The 19,446-nt window shown below is 37.7% G+C and overlaps 2 protein-coding genes across 2 annotated transcripts; one reads left to right on the top strand and one right to left on the bottom strand.

Moving 5' to 3' along the window:
* Positions 1-2,054: 2,054 nt before the first annotated feature.
* LOC134802072 (NSFL1 cofactor p47) lies at positions 2,055-13,456 on the bottom strand. The gene is made up of 9 exons (XM_063774669.1): positions 13,249-13,456; positions 12,920-13,133; positions 11,664-11,769; positions 11,125-11,210; positions 9,131-9,305; positions 8,023-8,145; positions 6,445-6,580; positions 3,233-5,400; positions 2,055-2,322 (listed from the first exon to the last, which is right to left on the bottom strand). Exons 1-8 carry the CDS (start codon positions 13,351-13,353, stop codon positions 5,185-5,187), a joined length of 1,161 nt encoding a protein of 386 aa, XP_063630739.1. The 5' UTR covers positions 13,354-13,456; the 3' UTR covers positions 2,055-2,322; positions 3,233-5,184.
* Positions 13,457-13,716: 260 nt separating this feature from the next.
* Positions 13,717-18,945, top strand: LOC134802061 (uncharacterized). Its single transcript, XM_063774658.1, has 5 exons — positions 13,717-13,847; positions 13,929-15,617; positions 15,719-17,237; positions 17,384-17,675; positions 18,507-18,945. The coding sequence occupies exon 2, from the start codon at positions 13,943-13,945 to the stop codon at positions 15,455-15,457; it is 1,515 nt and encodes a 504-aa protein (XP_063630728.1). The 5' UTR covers positions 13,717-13,847; positions 13,929-13,942; the 3' UTR covers positions 15,458-15,617; positions 15,719-17,237; positions 17,384-17,675; positions 18,507-18,945.
* The last annotated feature ends 501 nt before the right edge of the window (positions 18,946-19,446 follow it).

Raw genomic sequence — 19,446 nt, 5'->3', positions numbered from 1 at the left:
CACAGTGACAACCACAGGATTTTTTTGATAAAGACCATAACCAATCAGTACCAGTAGCGACCTAAATGTCCCCGTGCACTATATTGCAAAGAACGAAAGTGCAAAGAGTATTATGTAGATCTAAAATACACATTTATTTCAAGGAAAATAGTATTTTAAGACGTATACTTACTTATTAAAAAATAAATTTGTTTTATGATAACTTACACGGGTTGTTACCATGAATAAATTTTATTTGAACTCCCGATCAAATTAAATTTGTTTCATTTATTACTTTGGTTTTTCTGTACAGTAATACCTATTAAAATGTACCAAAGGGACTCCATTCGTTCATTATTCTCGTTTGACGTTGTTTGACGTAAATACAATGGTGACGTTACATTTAGTGCCATCGGACTTAAAGTTTTAACAGTGTTGGTACTAATGTTTACAAATTTGACATTTAATGCTTACGACAGTAAGTTCTTTTCTGTACAAAACATTTATCTTGACTCAAAATTTACGTAAGCATTTTTATCATCAATGCAAATTTGCCGCTAATGTCATTCTGACCCACATTTTGTTGACGTTTTTGTTCCGCTCTGTGTGTCTATTTCTAATATAAGTCAGTGAGTATTACATACTGATACAAATAACTTATTTGTTAAAATAAATTTGGACGGAGGAATTACTCGGTTCAATATATAAACAGATTTGTATTTTTACGTATAAAAACCTAACTTAGGAGTGTTTTTTTTTTGGATATTTCATATGTTAGTTTCGGCTCATACTATACAATAACCAAGCAAAATTTCATCGACTGAGGAATTAATGCATGGGTCTCCATACAACATCTTGCTTCGTTTACTCCACTAATACGCTAAAATAGTCGGGCATTCGAGCCAATATAAACCTTATTTGAACATTCTGAAGATTACATTTACAACGTACCTACGTCACAATACTTATGGTGGGCTTTACTTTTCTTCTTGGCGTCGAAAGGGTTAAGGCTTGAAGTGCGAAATAAATCGTTTCTTACAAATTAGCTCACTGATAGAAATTTACTATAATATCGTCGGGTGACAAGCAAAAGTAACGAAGTACTATCAAAAAATTAAAGTAACAATGCACTTTATTACACTTGTAACACGGTTTATTGTCCAATAATTTCAATGGTGTTAGTTAGTGACTTTTGCTTGTCACCCGACGATATATTACAAGTTGTTTAGACTATTGCATATTGCGACACTCTATACAAGTACAAAAAAGTGGCCCGAACCAAGCCATAAGTTGCTCACTCAAAACTGGGTAAGTACCTGGGTACTAGAATTTCGTTAACCCTTAATGCATGATTTTTTTCAATTTGCCTGGAATTAATATAATATATGTGTTACGTAATTGTTTACTGACTATGGGAAAAATGGTAAAAAAAATTATAACATCTATTTTCACTGCGAAGTAGTGCATAATTGTTTTCCATCGTATTTTCTCGTAAATGTTCGTACTTGTCATGCTACATCAGTCAACCTCAGTACTTTTTGTTCACAGACTGTCTGAAATAGCAAGACACGTTCGTACGTTTCCGTGAAAATACGATGGAAAATAATTATGCACTACATCTGTAACCAATATTTTTTTTTTAAAGGAAGTTCGCAGTAGGCCAAGCACATGATTGGCGCGACAGTATCTCGCGGCGAGATAGACTACCCGTCTTTTTCTAACTATGTTAACAAAATAGGGACGTGTAGTTTATCTCGCCGCGAGATACTGTCGCGGCAATCATGTGCTAGCCCGGCTGTTCGGCTTATTTCCGTGTACTATAGGGCAATATTATTTCACTCGTTTTTCTCTTTAACATTTTGAACTGTTTATCAACTAAAAATGTGACGCACACGCCAACGTGATTAGTACAAGAACCTTGAAGCAAATCACAGAGTAAAATGAGCAAATGTTATTTTGACAGTCTACGCCATAGGCGTTCTTGGCGCTATGAGAACAACATCTCACGACTTGTTTAAGGGTCAATTGCGCCCAAAGCGTTTGATTGGAACTCATTAAGTGTTAAAAGAAAATCGTGTTTAGACAAAGATTTATTTAAAAAATCTTTACATGGGCGCTTCAGTTAGTACATTTCATACGTTGCACGTCATTCAAGCGATCACTTTTATACTACACGCTATATAAAAATATCATTTCGTTACAGCTTTTGGTTTAAGAAAACGGCGTCTACCATCTTGTGCATCCCGTGCTTACAAAATGGCGTCGCGACACGCTTTAGTGCGATTCCCCTGGGTGGATAGAAGTCGCCAATGATGTAAACAGATCTGTACTACATTATTAACCCTTTATAAGGCAGAGACGATTTGGAAACCACTTAGTGAATAAACATTTACGGAGAAGAACATCCTCTTTTTTATTTAACTATAATGGTATTATATAGCAAGTATATCAGACTTTCTTTCCTCATTCATACTTTTTCGGTCAGTATTTAATTTTAGTGTAATTAATAAATTTATAGTATGTGGTCAATTTATGCACTATGCCTGTCCAGGGAAGCAAGTTATCGTCATTGTTTCCATTATACTATTAAAAATATACACGTTGCTGTATCTAATAAATTAAAATTATAGCTCTTGCAATTCACGATGGTGAGTGGCGAGACTCTTACTGGTATGATGACAAGGTCTAATTTTGATAAATCCACTCTCCATCGTGAATTGCAATACCTGTACTACGTTGTTTGTAGTGTCAGGAAAGTGTATCATTTGCCACTTAAGATTAATAAATTTATAAAAGGTTACATGCTATATCCATAAGTATTGTAATTAGAACTTTTTGCGGAAGTCTCTTTCTAACTCCTTGATAGAAAGAGACTTCCGCTTGTAAATTTATCGTGAAACGGGCCACAGATTATAATTTTTTCAGTGATATTCGTATATTAATCCTACCCACTACAAGATACACAATAATGTTTGATTTACTGTATGTAGTCAATTAAACGCCAGTCTGTACAGAGCACATTATTTTTGTTATGTCAATGTCAATGAATAGGTGCATTGGAAACAGATCATCTGAAAACTCAAGTGCACTAACAGGCTGAGTGCATATATTGACCACATGTTTTTCTTAATGATTTCGTTTTTTTTTTGCCGTAGATGTGTTCCCCAGTGCATCACAAACATGGTAGTGTATTTAACTTTCACATAGCATATCCGTATAACTGGGGCCTTATAAAGGGTTAATATTATTATACATGATTTCAAATCTTTAGAAAGTGAATATGAACGTTAACAAATAATTATTTGATTTATGAATTCGTTTAGGAGTAAAGCTGTTAACATTTCTGGCGACCTCTATTTCATTTATGAATTTTATTAATTTTTAGATTACGAATAAATATTAACAAAATAACATAGGTATGTAAAGATTACAAACATGTGGCGGGCTAGTGATACATTTGCATTCTAAACTATTATTCAACTAAAACCATAATTCTAAATAGGATTGTAATATTTTCATAAAATTATGAATTCCTTAAAACAATCATTCAGTTAAAATGAAGAAAAAAAAAACTCGAAGTACACAGCTACAAAGGAGTACGTGTACGTAGTATTTAGTACAGTCAAGTGTAAAAATCACATCATACTCAAAAATATGTCCCATAGTTCTAAATTCGCTGACATAAGAGCTATGGGACACAATTATTTTTTCACATCACCTATTCGGAAAAGGGCTTTTTCTTCCCCGCCAGGAGGGATCAAAGTGGCACTTTTCCTCCCTGCTAGGGGGGGTCAAAGTGACACTTTTCTGTTCTAGGACACTGTTTTTGTTATTTTTTGTATTCTTTTTATAGCTTGAATAATATTATGAAACATAATAATTGTGTCAACATTAAGATTTTTTTATTTTCCTCATATTGATGTGAAAAGCAGTATGTGTCACACGGTATCAAAATTATTTCGTCTTGGGCGTTAACACCTGAACCTCTCATTACGCTCAGGATTCAATGTACGCCCTTGACGGAAATATATCATTTTGATCCCTTGTAACACAAACTACTATTGAGTATCATGTGTGCACCCTTATTTTTACACTTGACTGTACTATATAGTTATCACATAACTATTTGTCCTAAAAGCCTTTTTACTAACTTTTATGAAGAAAACGTCTAACCTTGCGGTGGCAGCATGGTTGCATTTTTATTGCTTGTGACTATGCCGGTCACTTTCACACTTACATACTTGTTAGAACGTGACAGGCATGGTATGCCTGCCTTTAGGATAGGATGCCTTTAGGATAAATTGTTTGGTAGGATAAATCTGGCGAACTGGTATTATAATTTACGGTATTGAACCCCTTTTCCAGGCAGTACGATTAATAGACCACACATGCGCCAATAGAATTTCGACCTTAGCAGTCCGATTTAAGGTTCAAATTAGATTGCACTTTTAGAAAATGTGACGTCTTCAAATCAAAGCTGGCCAGTTAGAATATATTTGCTTTTTTTTAAAAAACCTTGTAGATTGGTGCGGTCTGGAAAAGGGTTAAAGATTCATTATCTCTTTCCACCAAGCTAAGCATACCTGCTGAGATTAAATGATTTACCTCATTTAATTGACACAATAAAAACGGTGATGTCGCCGTGGTACAGGGAGGTCGTTACCAATAGTAGAGACCTAAATACTCCAGCCACACACTCGACGAGTGGCATGGGAAGTAGCGAGGGAAGTAGGCAGAGTCGTAGCAAAGATTATTTGATATAGAGGCGGATCGATCCATCGCTCGAAAAGATGGCACCATACCTTTGGCCTATGCTCGTGTAGATGGCGTCACTTTTTGACATTTAACAAATTTAACACATCAGTGAAAGAACTAAGATCAAAGTTAAATGGCGTTCTAAAAGTTTTAAGATGGCAGTAAATTGACTGTGTCTACTAAAATTACTTTTGACAATCCGCCTTTATACTAAATTCTCTTTGGTCGTAGTGAGGCCTCGTTACTCGCCATGCCGCTCGTCATGCTTCTCGTCATAAAAGCGACTAAATAGGGAGAGATGTGATCTCTGTTTTTTGTCGGTTTTTTGGCGCGAGTCGAAGGACTGGCAATGTGAAATGGGGAGGGTTTCGAGTGTGTGGCCAGAGCGGGCAACATCGCGGTAGCGAGCGGAGCAGAGCGAGGAACACAGTGTGGCCGTACTATAAGTGTTTACTTGAGCCGCTGCAGCAGCGTGCTGTTAGCGAGGTTGGCCTGCTGCACGGTGGCGGTGGCGTCGGCCAGCTCGGCGGAGGGGTAGGAGGTGAGCAGCAGGAAGGGCCGCGCCTGGTAGGCGGGCTCGGCGCGCGCCACGAACTGCCGCAGGTCGGCCACCGTGTGCGACAGGTTGAAGCGGCCCGCCACGCGGCTGCCGTCCGCTAGCCGGAACTGGACAGTCAATGTTTTGTTTAGGATACTTTGCTTGTTGTTACATTCTATAAGTACAATACAATACTCTTTTCACCTCAGCAGCTCGAACAAGGGCACTTTGCTTCTTAAAAACAGTGAGCAAAATGCGATTTTGCTCACTGAGTCATTTTGTCTCACTCAGTGAGCAAAATCGCATATCGCATTTTGCTCACTGAGTGTGTTTCACTGAGTGCAAAATGAGATTTTGCTCACTGAGTGAGACAAAATGACATTCAAGTGACCTTTATAGTCAAATGTCATTTCAACATGCGGGGTCTAATACAAGTTCGATATACTTGGGTTTTATTATCTCTGTCCCTCTAGGTATGTTCTCACTGCTTAGGGTGAAAAATTTTGTGTACTACACGAGATCAAAGTTATTTACATCTCGTGCGCTTTTTAATCCTTTACTACGCTCAAGATTCTAAATTAGATTCTCTATTATAGAATCTTTCGCTTGCACGGGACTCAAAATAAGCACTCGAAGAAATATCAAACTTTGATCTCTTGTTGTACAAATAACTATTATTGCACACCTCAATAAAAGAAAACAAAACCATCGCCCACATCGTTAACTGTACATCGGTGGACCTTACGCCTTTTGTAATAAGACACACACATTTAAAAGTCTTGGTGTTTGTATAATATAAAACAGAAATAATAGCGGAGGTAAACAACAGGCGGTTTTATGGCTAAAAAGAGATCCCTTCCAGACCTTTGGATAGTGGAAATTAATAAATTTAAACATGTATTTATCTGTGCGCAATTTCTAACATCAAGATAAAATCCCAATGCGTCCATCCATTAAACGTTTGAAAATGAGTTAGAGTTTTTCAATTTATTGACTGAATAATACCATAAAAAATACTGCGATTACCATCAGACCATCGATTACCGTAAGCACCATTTCTGACAGGTTTCGAGAAAAAAGTATGTTCAATGGTATACTCCGGGTCGCCCAATAGATCTTCGTCGTGTTGCCATATATCCTATTTCCTAGGATTGAGTGTGCAGTATAGCTACCTGTATGGAGGTGGCGGGCTGGGCGTCGTCGAGCTGCACGGCGGCCTGCGCGGCGCGCGTGTTGGCGTCGCGGTCGGCGGCCGCCGCGGCCGGCGTGCCCGCCGCCGCCGGCGCACCCACCACTGGCGGCGTCGGACTGGAACATACCAAACGTTTTGATACTTGCGAGTAAACCGAAACTTAGCCTAAGGGTCGGTTGCACTAAACCGTCTGATAACGTTAAAACGTTTGCTAAATTTCATATAGTTTTCACCTCAGCAGCTCGAACAAGGGTACTTTGCTTCTTAAAAACAGTGAGCAAAATGCGATTTTGCTCACTGAGTGAGACAAAATGACATTCAAGTTACCTTGACAATGTACTCAAATGTCATTTCAACATGCGGGGTCTAATACAAGTTCGAAATACTTGGGTTCTATTATCACTGTCCCTTTCACACTGTTAGCAAAAAGAAACAGACGAAAAAAAGTTCAAACTACATTCAAGGGTATAACTGTTTATAATAGACCCCCGAAAAACTTCAGAACGCATCGTTCGAAACCACGTACGAGCTCCGTACGAGTATGAATTCTTAATAATTATTTAATTAAAATAAAGTTTAAGATTTGATAAAAACTGATAAAAATACTATATTTTAGGTAGGTATTTTATTATATTAAAATAATGAACTCAAAAAATAGTTGTTGACAAATAGTACGTATCCGTAATTCGATCCGTATCTTACAAAGTTTTTTTTTACAAAAATAAAGGAGTCGACTGAAGTGTCAGTTGTTGATCTTCGTTATTTCCATATTATTTTACTGAAATTTATTATTACGTTTTGTTTTTGTGTTCGATTGCGGTAATTAAACTTAATTGTTTGTATATCTTAAGAAAACATGAGTGCATAGGTATTAAGTGACGAAGAAGGATTACATTTTTCAAGTTGTCTAATAGGTATGTTCTCACTGCTAAGGTGAAAAATTTTGTGTACTACACGAGATCAAAGTTATTTACATCTCGTGCGCTTTTGAGTCCCTTACTATGCTCAAGATTCTAAATTAGATATAGATAGAGATCTATTATAGAATCTTTCGCTTGCACGGGACTCAAAATAAGCACTCGAAGAAATATCAAACTTTGATCTCTTGTTGTACAAATAACTATTTCAGCTGAGTGACGTTGATCAGTCCGCCAACTGTAATTAGTGCCTAAGTATCATCACCATCAACGTACAAGAATGTTGCCATAATTGGATTTTTGAATAAGCCAGGTGTTGGGGTCGACTAAAGGCCCATTTTCAAGTTTGTTAGGATACCCCAGGGTATCGGGTGCGAGAATGTTTTACAATAACCAAAATATCGGTAAATAAATCATTCATATCATCAATCAATTTAACTAACAGTTTGGTAACTCTATTTTACAATAAACAAAGTTATAAATACACGAAATAATTCCCGCACCCAAGACCCCGGGGTATATTTATTAGACATAAAATAAATTTTTAAGTTAGAACATCAGGTTTGGCTTGGAAAAATTAAGTGATTGAAAATGTATGTATGTATAACGAAATCTCTATTCAAGGCAGATTGTTAACATACCTGCCGAGCATCTGCCCCTTGCCAGCGAAGAGCTGCGACTTAACCGCGGGCGCGGGCTCGTGGCGCCGGTCCTCTAGCGACACCCGCACCGCGCCAGCGCCGCCGAGACTCGCAGGAATCTCCCTGCAACCACAGCAAATCATCATCCAAATAAAATAAAATAGCCCTTTATTTCGACCTTAAATTTCGAATGATACAGTTTTAGTCAGGTTATTAAATATTAAATTTGTCAAAATAGTCAAACATACTACATTAAAAAATTATACTTAGATTAAAGTTGATTGTCATTTTTGTTAGAGTCAAAGAGAATAAAGTCTATAGAGACGGATTGTCAAAGTAAATTATGTAGCCACTGTAAATTTACTGCCATCTTTTGACAGAACATAAAACTGTTAGAACGCCATTTGACTTTGATCCTTATTCTTTCAGTGATATGTGTTAACTTATTAAATATTAATATTCACGCCATCTACTCGACTATAGGCCAAAGGTATGGTTCCATGTTTTCGAGCGATGGCGCCACAACCTTCAGCCTATGCTCGAGTAGATGGCGTGAATATTAATATTTAAAAAGTTAACACATATCAGTTAAAGAATAAGGATCAAAGTTAAATGGCGTTCAAACAGGTTTAATCTTCTGTCGAAAGATGGCAGTAAATGAACTGTAGCTACATAATTTACCATGTCAGTAACTCTCTTCTTCAAATCCTCTTTGGTTAGAGTTGACATCGGTTGACTTGCCTCCCGGCATAGATTAAAGTTGATTGTCATTTTTGTTAGAGTTGCAATCGGTCAACTTGCCTCCCGGCCATAGGCCTCCCCTAAGACCTTTCATTCCTCTCAGTCAGTTGCTCAAATCATCATTCAAAATTTCAAGTTAATTTCCCAGACAAGTTTTAAAAGATTTATCTCGGCATACTATACGATTCGGATCTAGGAAATAAAATTCTGCCAAACTGGGAATGGGAATTGGCAGATGATTTCTCCTCAACCCTCACATGCATGCTCTCTATATAGGCGCAGACCTCTCTCTGTAAAGCCCTGTCTACACAGACGCAGTCCCGCGCGGATGTTTACTGCTGTCTGTGAGTCACTGTACAACACGCACCCGCGGCGTATGCTGTCTAAGAACTCCGCATGCTCCGGGTCGGTGTAGGAGCGCACGGGGCCCTCGTCCACGGTAAAGCCCTCTCTATACAGACGCAGGCGCACGGCGCGGATGTCTTCCCCTTGCGACTGCGCGCCCGGCGCCGACACTGGCTCGTGATCATCTGATGTCTGTCCTAAAATTACACTTACATATTTACAAAAGGAAATTATTTATCGAATTACTGAGGGAACGCAGGGCACTGGCAGTTAGAACAAACATGTAGATCCGTAGGTTCGCTCATTGTACAGCTGAGGTTAAACAGACACTATTTAGAGCTTATTGCCTGTCGTTTTATACGAGCAGCCTATGGATTAACTATACTCATACTCATACTCATACTCATATTTTATTGATAATATAGATTACAGGTCAGGCTTACATGACTAAACTACATTAAAGGTAGATTTATAAATAAGTATACAAGATTCATACATTTGAGAAAGAAAAAGGAGAATTAAGTAAACTAACAAGTCAATTATTGTGACATTATTTAACTCCTATTGTTATTTTATTATTAACATTATTTGGTATTCATTATAAATATTTTGAGGTCAAATATTCCTCGACACTATAAAACGGCCGCTCAATCAGCCAATTTTTGAGTCTAGCCTTGAAACTCATCAGACTAGGCGCATCAGTTATGGATACTGGTAGGTTATTGTATACAGCGGGGCCCATAACATGTATAGATTTAGCCGTTTTGGCTAGACTACGTGGCACTGCCGCTAATTTGTGTCCATAGCGAGTTACACGGTCGCTTTTTTCACCCCGTCTGGGATATTTATCCAGGTTCTCCCGTGTGTATACGGCTGTCTGGAGTATTAGGAGACCCGGCATTGTGACGATACCCAAGGCGGTGAAGTGTGGCTTAGCCGACTCATGCCATGGTACTCGAGCCATAGATCTTACGGCTCGTTTTTGAAGCCGGAAAACACGCTGCCAGTCGGCCGCGCGTCCCCATAGCTCAAGCCCATATTGTACTATGGACTGTATGCTGGCATAGTAGCAGCTGCGGACTGCCTGCCGCGGAAGAACAGTAGTCAGCCTACCCAAGGCAAAACAAGCTCTTCCCATTTTTCCGCAGATGGATTCAATGTGGTTCTCCCACGTTAGGGTTTGGTCAATATGAAAACCCAAGAAAGAAGTAGTACTGACCTGACCAATAACACCACTGGCGAGTTCCACATGCAGCGGGCGACGCCTGCGTCCGGACAAATCGAACTGGATGAATTGGGTTTTGGTTAAGTTTAAAATGAGACCGTTATGTTTAAACCAGTTCGATAATTGCCCGGCAACCGTGTTTAACTTCAACTCCAGTTGGTCAATGGTTGGAGCGGTTACGATAGCAGCAACGTCGTCCGCATACATGTAAACCTCGCCCTCACTTACCGCCATGGGCAAGTCATTGAGAAGGACCGAGAAAGCCACATTTGACAGAGATGATCCCTGGGGGACGCCGATGGCGGTCGAGAGCCCATGTGAGTTCAGAGTATACCAAGAGAGCTTACAGTGCCTTGCGTGTCCAATTCAATAACGGGTATAGAATGCTATTGGGGTTGCCGCGTTTTTGTAGCGCATCCGGCATGTTTGCTGAGGCACGCATGGATGATTTTTATGCAATAATGCGCAAACGAGTAGCCTCTCAGATGTCGCGTGCGAGGCAGCGCCAATAGCTTCTTAGCGGCAATAGGAGAGTGGCTAGATAACCCTTTTAAACGACATTGGGTGTCGCTGCATGCTCCTAAGTACCAGAACTGTAAATAGCAATTTATTTATAAGTTAATATTATTAGGATAGGACTAGGATAAACTAACATAGATATAAGTAGATATTACTGTACATAACTAACAAATATGGACTGTAATTTTGGTCTGAAATAAATATTGATTGATTGATTGAAATATTTGTAGACATCTTACGAAAATATCACGTAACAATAATTGAATCCTTACCAAGTCTGTAGCCAGTACCGCTAAAGGCGCCACCGCGGCCCCGGTTGGCTGTTGTTGGCTCGTCTTCAAAAACCACAGCCCCACGTCTGTGGATCAAACAAGTATGTACAAGATTAGTCCTAACCTGTCAACCTACATATATCACTAAGTTACACCTTAAAACAAAGTCCCCCGCCGCGTCTGTCTGTTTGTGTGTTTGTATGTTCGCGATAAACTCAAAAACTACTGAACAGATTTTCATGCAGTTTTCACCTATCAATAGAATGAACCTTGAGGAAGGTTTAGGTGTATAATTTGCTAACCCGTGCGAAGCCAGGGCGAGTCGCTAGTCCTTATATAAAAAGTTCTGTTTAGATACTGACACAGAGCCTAAACCATTGATGATGAGACCTTGAAATTTAAAATGTGTATGTATTCTTCTCCGCCCCTGTGTAATTTTATTAGATCGTTTTTGAAATTTAAACCCTAAGGGACTATAAATATGGTAAAAAGGCCTTAAGTGAAAAAACAAAAAAAAAAAGGTCAAATGAAATACTCACTCTCTGACACTTTTGAACATCTCAGTGACTATGTCTTTCCTGTTCTTGCCTGGGCCAATGATCTGCTGGCCAGACCTTTCTGACCCGCCGGCGTAGAATGCTTGCCCTGAAACAAATGAAAGATAAATTTAAGTAATCTATTCTTAAATATATCCAATATGGGTCTCCAATCTACAGCCTGGGAGCCTGCCAATCAGGCAGACTCAAAGAGTAGTATTCCATACAATCTGGCCTGCGTAAAGGGGAGGCCTGTCTATGGCTCTTGAACCAAAAAGTTTGGAGACCTCTGCTATACACAGTAAAATCTGTATTTAGTCACTTATGATATGCTAAATTGATCAAATGGTTACTTTTTCCCAAACAAAACAAAAATTGAGAATCATCTTGGCATCTGCATATGCAAATTGTCTTATTGCTGGTTTCAATGCTAATATCTAATATACAGAATTGGTGTGTCCCCACTGGGCACAGATGGGAATAGGTGCATTCATATGAATCATTCCCATCACTCCCTGCCTCATGTATGGCGGCGGCCATGTAAGAGGGAATACACCTCAAAGTGGCCAGTAAGAATCTTGCTCACCCACAATTTATTACAACAGATAAGAGCAAGAAATGTATGACAGTAGTAGTATGTAGTTAAGCTAGTAATTATCAAGTGTTTTTACCATTCTTCAGGACATTCTCAGTTTTATTCTCAGAAATGTCCTTGAGTAAAAATGTTCCATATACTAAACTGACAATGTTCTTGAAAAATGCACATCTCTTAACACACCTTTATCACTTTCTCCTTTCAATCTTGCAATTTCTACCTTCAGTGCTTGATTCTCATTTGTCAATGTGCGAATTTTCTCTTTCAATTGTTTTATCTCATCTTCAGGAGATAAACTCTCACTTACAACATCTGGACGGTCCAAGTAACTTTTGCTGGTTGATGGTTTATCCATACTTTTACTTGTAGTTGGCATGTTATCATTATGAGTATTCTTTTTGGAACATGTAGCAATGTCATAACATAAATTATAGTCTTTTTCTGTTTCCCAAACTGCTTTCACTGATGTCAAAACATTTTGTTTAACATTAGTGTTTTGCTCTTGATAAATATTTAAATATTTTTTACACAAACTATAACATTTTTATACAAAATACTAGTAATCTGTGTACTAAAATCAAGAAAGTTCTCTGTAATATCCTGTTTTTAAGTGCCATTTTTGCCTGTTTAAAGACCTCCCATTCGGAAATAATAGACAACCCACCTTCATCTTCATCACTGGAACTCTCCTGCTGGAGCGACCCTAACGTCGCGAAGTTTCCAGTGGGCTTCTTTTTCTCCTTCTTCTGTCGCACCGGGGACGCCGGCGGGGACTCCATGTCGCTGTCCGACAGGGTCGGCAACGACGCCGGAGCAACCGTAGGTATAGGCGCCTCGTCTACACTACCTCCGTGCTCATAGAAACTAGATAACGCTACCTGAAATACCAGAATAAACACAATAATACTTAATAATGTGAAAACAGGTATCATACACTAAAATTTTACAGCACAAACTCATAAAAATCAACAAACAAAAATTTTATCAACTCACGTCAAGCTGCCAATTCGATGATTCCAAAAAGAAACGACTGCGAGTTTCATCAGCGCCGGTCACGTCACAAAACTGTCGTAATGTGTCCTCCTTATTAGCCGACATCCTAACGATTATTGTAGTTTATTGTCTTAATAAAATTAAACACATAAAAATACCGACTCGTTGCAATGGATGACGGTTCAGAATTTTTGACATTTCATTTAGAAGAGGAAAAAAGGGCACAGACAAGGCAAAGGAAGTAATAAAGCATACATACCAGATTATAATTAGAACCAACAAACTAAAAGCCTTAATGCTAGACAGCATCCTTAAGTGTAATAATTACAGCTCACTGTTTTGATACTCTTTAATGATCTATTTAGGTTTTAGGTGTGTCCTTGTATTAATATTACGATTTTTTCCAGTAAAAAAGCAGTGTGCTTTCAGTTATGTTAGTCTCCATGTGATTAGTTAAAAAAAAAACAAATGTCAATGTCAAAATAATGTCAGATTCAGCAGCTGCAATGCAATCTGCAATGCTCAATTTGCTCATCTTAGGCTGAGAAATAAAACTTTTACTGTCTTGTGCTTTTTCTTTAAGATTTATACAATAATTCGTAAGTGAATATTTACAATATATATTCGATTTTCTGTTATACAACTCCAATGTGCGTTTGAAACATACTTAATCGTTGCAGATGTCGCCAAATAAATGAAGACTCCGCGACAGTCGTCAGGATCCATCATGAGGAAATATTACCAGCTTATACTCATTATAGTGTGCTTTATCAGCATCGTGACGCTTCTTATTTACCGGCACGAATATTACCGACTGCGATATGTCCTCGAAGTGCTCAACTTTTTCGGGAAGCCCGGTTTGTCCGAGATCGAGTTTTGCGGACCTGGCTTCAATGCTACGATGCTCACAGAGATAATGCGGAACTCGTCGATGGAGGTGAGGGAAACTCCACCGCTGTTCCAACAGATTGACGACAATTTCTACGCGTACTCGTCATTTTTGCGCTCGTATCAAAAGTACGAGAAACTCACGCCTCACGCACACAACATAGACACTATCGTCATCGGGCGAGCGAACGCGCGACCCAATTTCCGCTGTAACGTCTGGCTAGAGAACAGTTCCAAACATAAAGTAGGCACATTCAGTTTCAAAACAATCTCCCAGCCTATCAATGGCTTCAGATTATTCGTATTTCAGTGCTCGTTAAGCCAAAACTTAGGTAAATTAAAAGGCATAAGCTTCTATGCCAATGACTATAAAGTAAGTCCAATTCATGCCCCCATAAATAGACTGATTGATGTAACAACAAAACGGAAATCAAGACCCATGAGGTATACAAACAACATTAAATTTGTAAACAATGTTGTGCCGGCTATGTGTATCATCCCAAATCAAGTGCCAATAGTCTCCAGAGACTCCCTCATAGAGTCTTTAGTCTTTCACCACATGATGGGTGTCAACTCGTTCACCATTTATGACAGTCTGATCTCTGAAGACATTGTAAAAAGACTGAATTTGGTACCAAGTGATATTACACAGTGGGATATACAGTTTTTCCCTTTAAATTTCCCTTTCAACTTTGCCAAAAGTTATGACATAGTCAAGCAAGCTATAGAGCTGGATTGTCTCTTCCGGCACTTTAAGTTAGACAAGGAAGATACAAACAAAGCAAGTCATGCTATTGTTATCTCCTGGGATGAGTTTCTTGTTCCCCGCATCCATAACAGTTTAAAAGCTGTCATCTCTGATTTTGACCCTACATACAAACAGAAATCAATAACAGTGGAGCCTTTATTGTTTTGCTTAAATCAGAATGATGATGACAACTCAGAAGTTGGTTATCCGGACATTATGAAAAAGACACATTACTACCAGCTACCGCAGGAGAAAAAACGGCCAGTGTATATTAGAAATTTGGACTCCATGACCACTTTTGAGGACATTTTCAATGCTACCACTACCAGCGGGCACGCGGTACCCGCCAATTTGCTTGCTGTACACAAATATACGGAATGCAGAGACCCGAATAGCTACCATCCGAGAGGGGTAGGATTCAATGAGACCCAGATGGAAGTGTTCCGGAACAAGTATGAAGCAGCCATGATGAAGTTTGGACCAAGTTTGGTGAATAATAAGATTTACAGGCTCTACAGATCAGGGCAAATTTGGGAGAAAACATCGAATGAGAATGTTAGGGATATGCTGTAAAAATTCTTGAACCAATGTGTGTTATATTGGCAAATAATATCTAAGGTTATTTAAGATAGGATGCCTGTATGGACTTAAAGAATAAGATAAGTTATTAGGCATTTATTGAACGGCAATATAGTTGACGGAGAGAATATTGAAAATGTTGTTGATTATTAAGGTGCGATGATTAGACAGATGCGCACATATTAATGTAGTAATAGTGTGTAATTACTTAATATAACGCAATTGTTTTATGTATGGAAAGCGAACCACCTTAAGGAGTGATGTTCAACTCAGTTGACACACTTTATGTGTTATCTGTTGAATTAGCAATGACTAAAAAACATAAGCAACTCAATTACAAATGAAGTTTTTGCTATTTAGTGGCTCAAAACTTTTGACAAAAATTAGGAAAATTTATGCATACGTAGAATCATTGTATATGTAATAAGAAGTCAATAGGTACCCGCACATTTATAAAGAATATCTGCAATTCTACAGGTTTGTCAATAAATAATTATCAAGGTCAAACGGTCAAGGTGATTAAATATGTAAATACATCTTTCAACTTTATTGTCCAAATATTAAGTTGTTAATACACATTTTTAGCTACTTGTATCAATTTATTATAACTTGGTTGTATAATCAAGTCAAGGTCTTAATACTAATTAACAGACAAAGCGCTAAAAATATGTGTACACGACCTTATCAGTGTATAGATATCTTTGACCCTTTATTTATATTTATACTAGCGACCTGCCCCGGCTTCGCACGGGTTAACAAATTATACCTACACCTAAACCTTCCTCAAGAATCACTATTGAAAGGTGAAAACCGCATGAAAATCCGTTCAGTAGTTTTTGAGTTTATCGCGAACAAACAAACGCAAACAGACAGACGCGCCGGGGACTTTGTTTTAAAAGGTGTAGTGATTTTAGAATTGCTGTACATCCAGAACTGTGCTGGGACCTAAAGAGAGCGATTCTCAAAAAGTTTGTACTTTTTGATCACATCTTAGATTTTTATAAAAACTGGTATGCTGGTAGAGTATACGAAGCTGAACAACTTCCACCACATTTCCCAAAATGTCCCAGAAAGTTTCTAAGAAACATTCCTTTTTTGTTACCAAATGTGTGGGGAAATCTGGTAACAAAACAGGAAAGTTTTATAATAACTTTCTGGGACATTTTGGGAAATATGGTGAAAGTTGTTCAGCTTCATGTACATTACCAGTATACCAATTTTTATAGAAATCTAAGATGTGATCGAAATGTACAAACTTTTTGAGAATTAGATTAGATCATTACATTATACATCGTACACGCATGTCTGGGGAAGCCAGACCATTAACCGCAATAGGTATGCCTTAAATCACAAGTGCCATGAAATAGTTAAGTACCTTCTCAGTATTTCCCTGTAGTGACGTCAAAGCAATTTAAACCTTTTGTAGTTAGCAACAGAGTTGTATTTTGTACTGATAGTTGTTATTTGATTGGACCTTTATTTGAGCTTAATAGGTGGCCTAATACTAGTTATTCATAACTGTAATCATTGATTACCAAAACTACTATTACATATTTTCGTAGTCGAGATCTAGCATTAGTAGCGGAATTATCAGTACCGCTACTTGATACTAGATGTCTCAAGTGTCACGACTCGAAAATTGTATTGAACAACAATTTTATTTATAACTAACTGAGCATTAGACTTTTCGGTCGTCGCAACACCTCTTGTCAAATTCCGTTACTCGATGCTAGGTGTCGACTGCGAAAATAATAGTACTGTACGGTTACCATCAGTTTGTCACTGACATAAACGCCGTCGAGAACGTAATTTACTTTCTATACATCCCGTAGTGCAAACGGGATGTATAGAAAGTAAATTACGTTCTCGACGGCGTTTATGTCAGTGACAAACTGATGGTAACCGTACTGATGTTTTTAGTGTTACAAAACTTAGTTCACGGAACACTTATGGGATCACTTCGGTCTTATTTTCTCTATGTCAACAGTTAATATATGGACAGTCAATACGTCTGTCGTGGCCCGATCATAGATAATGATCATTTTATGAAATGCCATTTTTTAATTGGTCACTTCATGCTATGGTTAGGTTTAACTTTTTCATGAAATGCCACATCATGAAATTATCAATTCTAAGATCTGGCCACGACATGTCCAAATTAAACTGAACACCCACATCATACTTGTGGAGTATAAATACTCTTTAATGAAGTGTTAAGATATACAGTGAAACCTGGTTAAGTGGGACCTGGATAAGTGAGAAACCTCTATAGCTGGGACTCATGGTGCGGTCCCGACACTTTAGCACTGAATTACCTCTGTTAGTGAGATAAAACGAACCTCTATAACTGGGATTAGTTGTTGTGATTTTATAGTCACATTTACCTCTATAACTGAGACAGAGAGTGTATTTTACCTCTTTTACTGAGACTGTATTTACAAGATTACTTTTTCCTAATTGTTTTTTTAGAATTTTATACGAATTACCTCTGTATCTGAGATAACGTCAATCTATGACCTCTCTAACTTGGACTTTATTGATCTATTTCCGTATTCTTACTAACTCTTAGTCTATCCACAAATTCCGCATTTGCTTAATTGTGTCTAAACGACTTCAAGTTTCATTTAGTTACTTTATGTAGTTAAAACTATCGAAACGAAAGCTGAAAACTTGATAAGTAACAAGAATAAACAAATTTTCATTTAATTAATTTCTAAGACGCAATGAAGTCCGTATCAAATATAATTGAAAAAATCAATCCTTTGGAAAATCATTCAAAATAAATTCATAGAAATATTAAAACAGACTTAAAAAATATTTAGGGACAAGGATTATTTTACCTAAACATTTAAAGATAATTACAAAATACCTTATTAACCACCTCTATAACTGAGATATATCCTCTATTCTCACCTCTATTAATGGGACCCTCTGTAAATGAGACAGAAATTTATTTGTACCTGGCTAACTGAGAGCCTGGGTAAGTGGAATACCTCTTTAAGTGAGACAAATCTGCTCGTCCCTTGAAGTCTCACTTATCCAGGTTTCACTGTATTTGAACACTTTGATTACAGCAGTGTGCGATAGCTTACCTTCATAGAAAATAATGCTTGAAATGATATACTTAACCATAACTTTTATAGACAGGTGGTTGATGGTTTAAATAATGATAGTCTAGGTTATCTATTTTCCTTTAAATTTCCACTACATACTACATATTTCAAGCTTGCGATAACGCGTGGTTGAGACGCTTGTAATAGTCTAAGAGCTAGCCCCGAAAAAAATGTATGCAATTTTGAGTAAGTAACGAAATTATATTTTTGTCGGTATTAGCTCTTAGTCTATAAGTATGATATATTGATAAGACTGTATGTTAGTATTTGTAAGATTTTTACTGTAATTATAATTGTGATAGTAACAACACACTATGATAGATTGAACAGGAAATACGATTGCCTCTCTAAATGTAAGCTACATAACAGCAAGCTGCAAAAGTGCTTGGCCAATTTATGAATGATACCTATTCATAGTGTCCATGCGTTTTTGCAATCTACTTTCTGCTACTATATTCCGTAAACTTGGCTTTACAAAACAAGTATTTACTTTTTTCGTAAAAATCTAATACCTTTAAACGAGCAATTCTCGTTTATATACCTACATGTATATATTTCGGGGATCTCGGAAACGGCTCTAACGATTTCGATGAAATTTGCTATATGGGGGTTTTCGCCGTTTTCGAGGGCGATAAACCGATCTTATCTCTGGGAAAACGAGCATTTTTGAGTTTTTGTATGATATATATATATGCCCAGATGTTGTGTAAATTAAGCATTTGATATTGAAAATAACGCACAGATTTTTGTGACGGAAAGTTCTTATGTATGTCCTAATCCTAAATTAATGTAAGTAATTTCTACATAAAGTAATTGCCTATACCTAAATGTAGAAAATACTCGTATACTTTAGTGCCCTATGCTTAATCC

The sequence above is a fragment of the Cydia splendana genome, chromosome 2, assembly GCF_910591565.1.
Source record: "Cydia splendana chromosome 2, ilCydSple1.2, whole genome shotgun sequence".
Lineage (NCBI taxonomy): Eukaryota > Metazoa > Arthropoda > Insecta > Lepidoptera > Tortricidae > Cydia > Cydia splendana.
This window is presented reverse-complemented; position numbering and strand designations above follow the sequence as displayed.

Excerpts from the sequence above, each read along its gene's own strand:
- LOC134802061 (XM_063774658.1), top strand. The coding sequence starts at position 13,943 with ATGAAGACTCCGCGACAGTCGTCAGGATCCATCATGAGGAAATATTAC.
- LOC134802072 (XM_063774669.1), bottom strand. The coding sequence starts at position 13,353 with ATGTCGGCTAATAAGGAGGACACATTACGACAGTTTTGTGACGTGACC. Across the intron at positions 13,134-13,248 it reads CATCGAATTGGCAGCTTGAC|GTAGCGTTATCTAGTTTCTA; the intron begins GTGAGTTGATAA and ends CTGGTATTTCAG. Across the intron at positions 11,211-11,663 it reads ATGTTCAAAAGTGTCAGAGA|ACGTGGGGCTGTGGTTTTTG; the intron begins GTGAGTATTTCA and ends TTTGATCCACAG.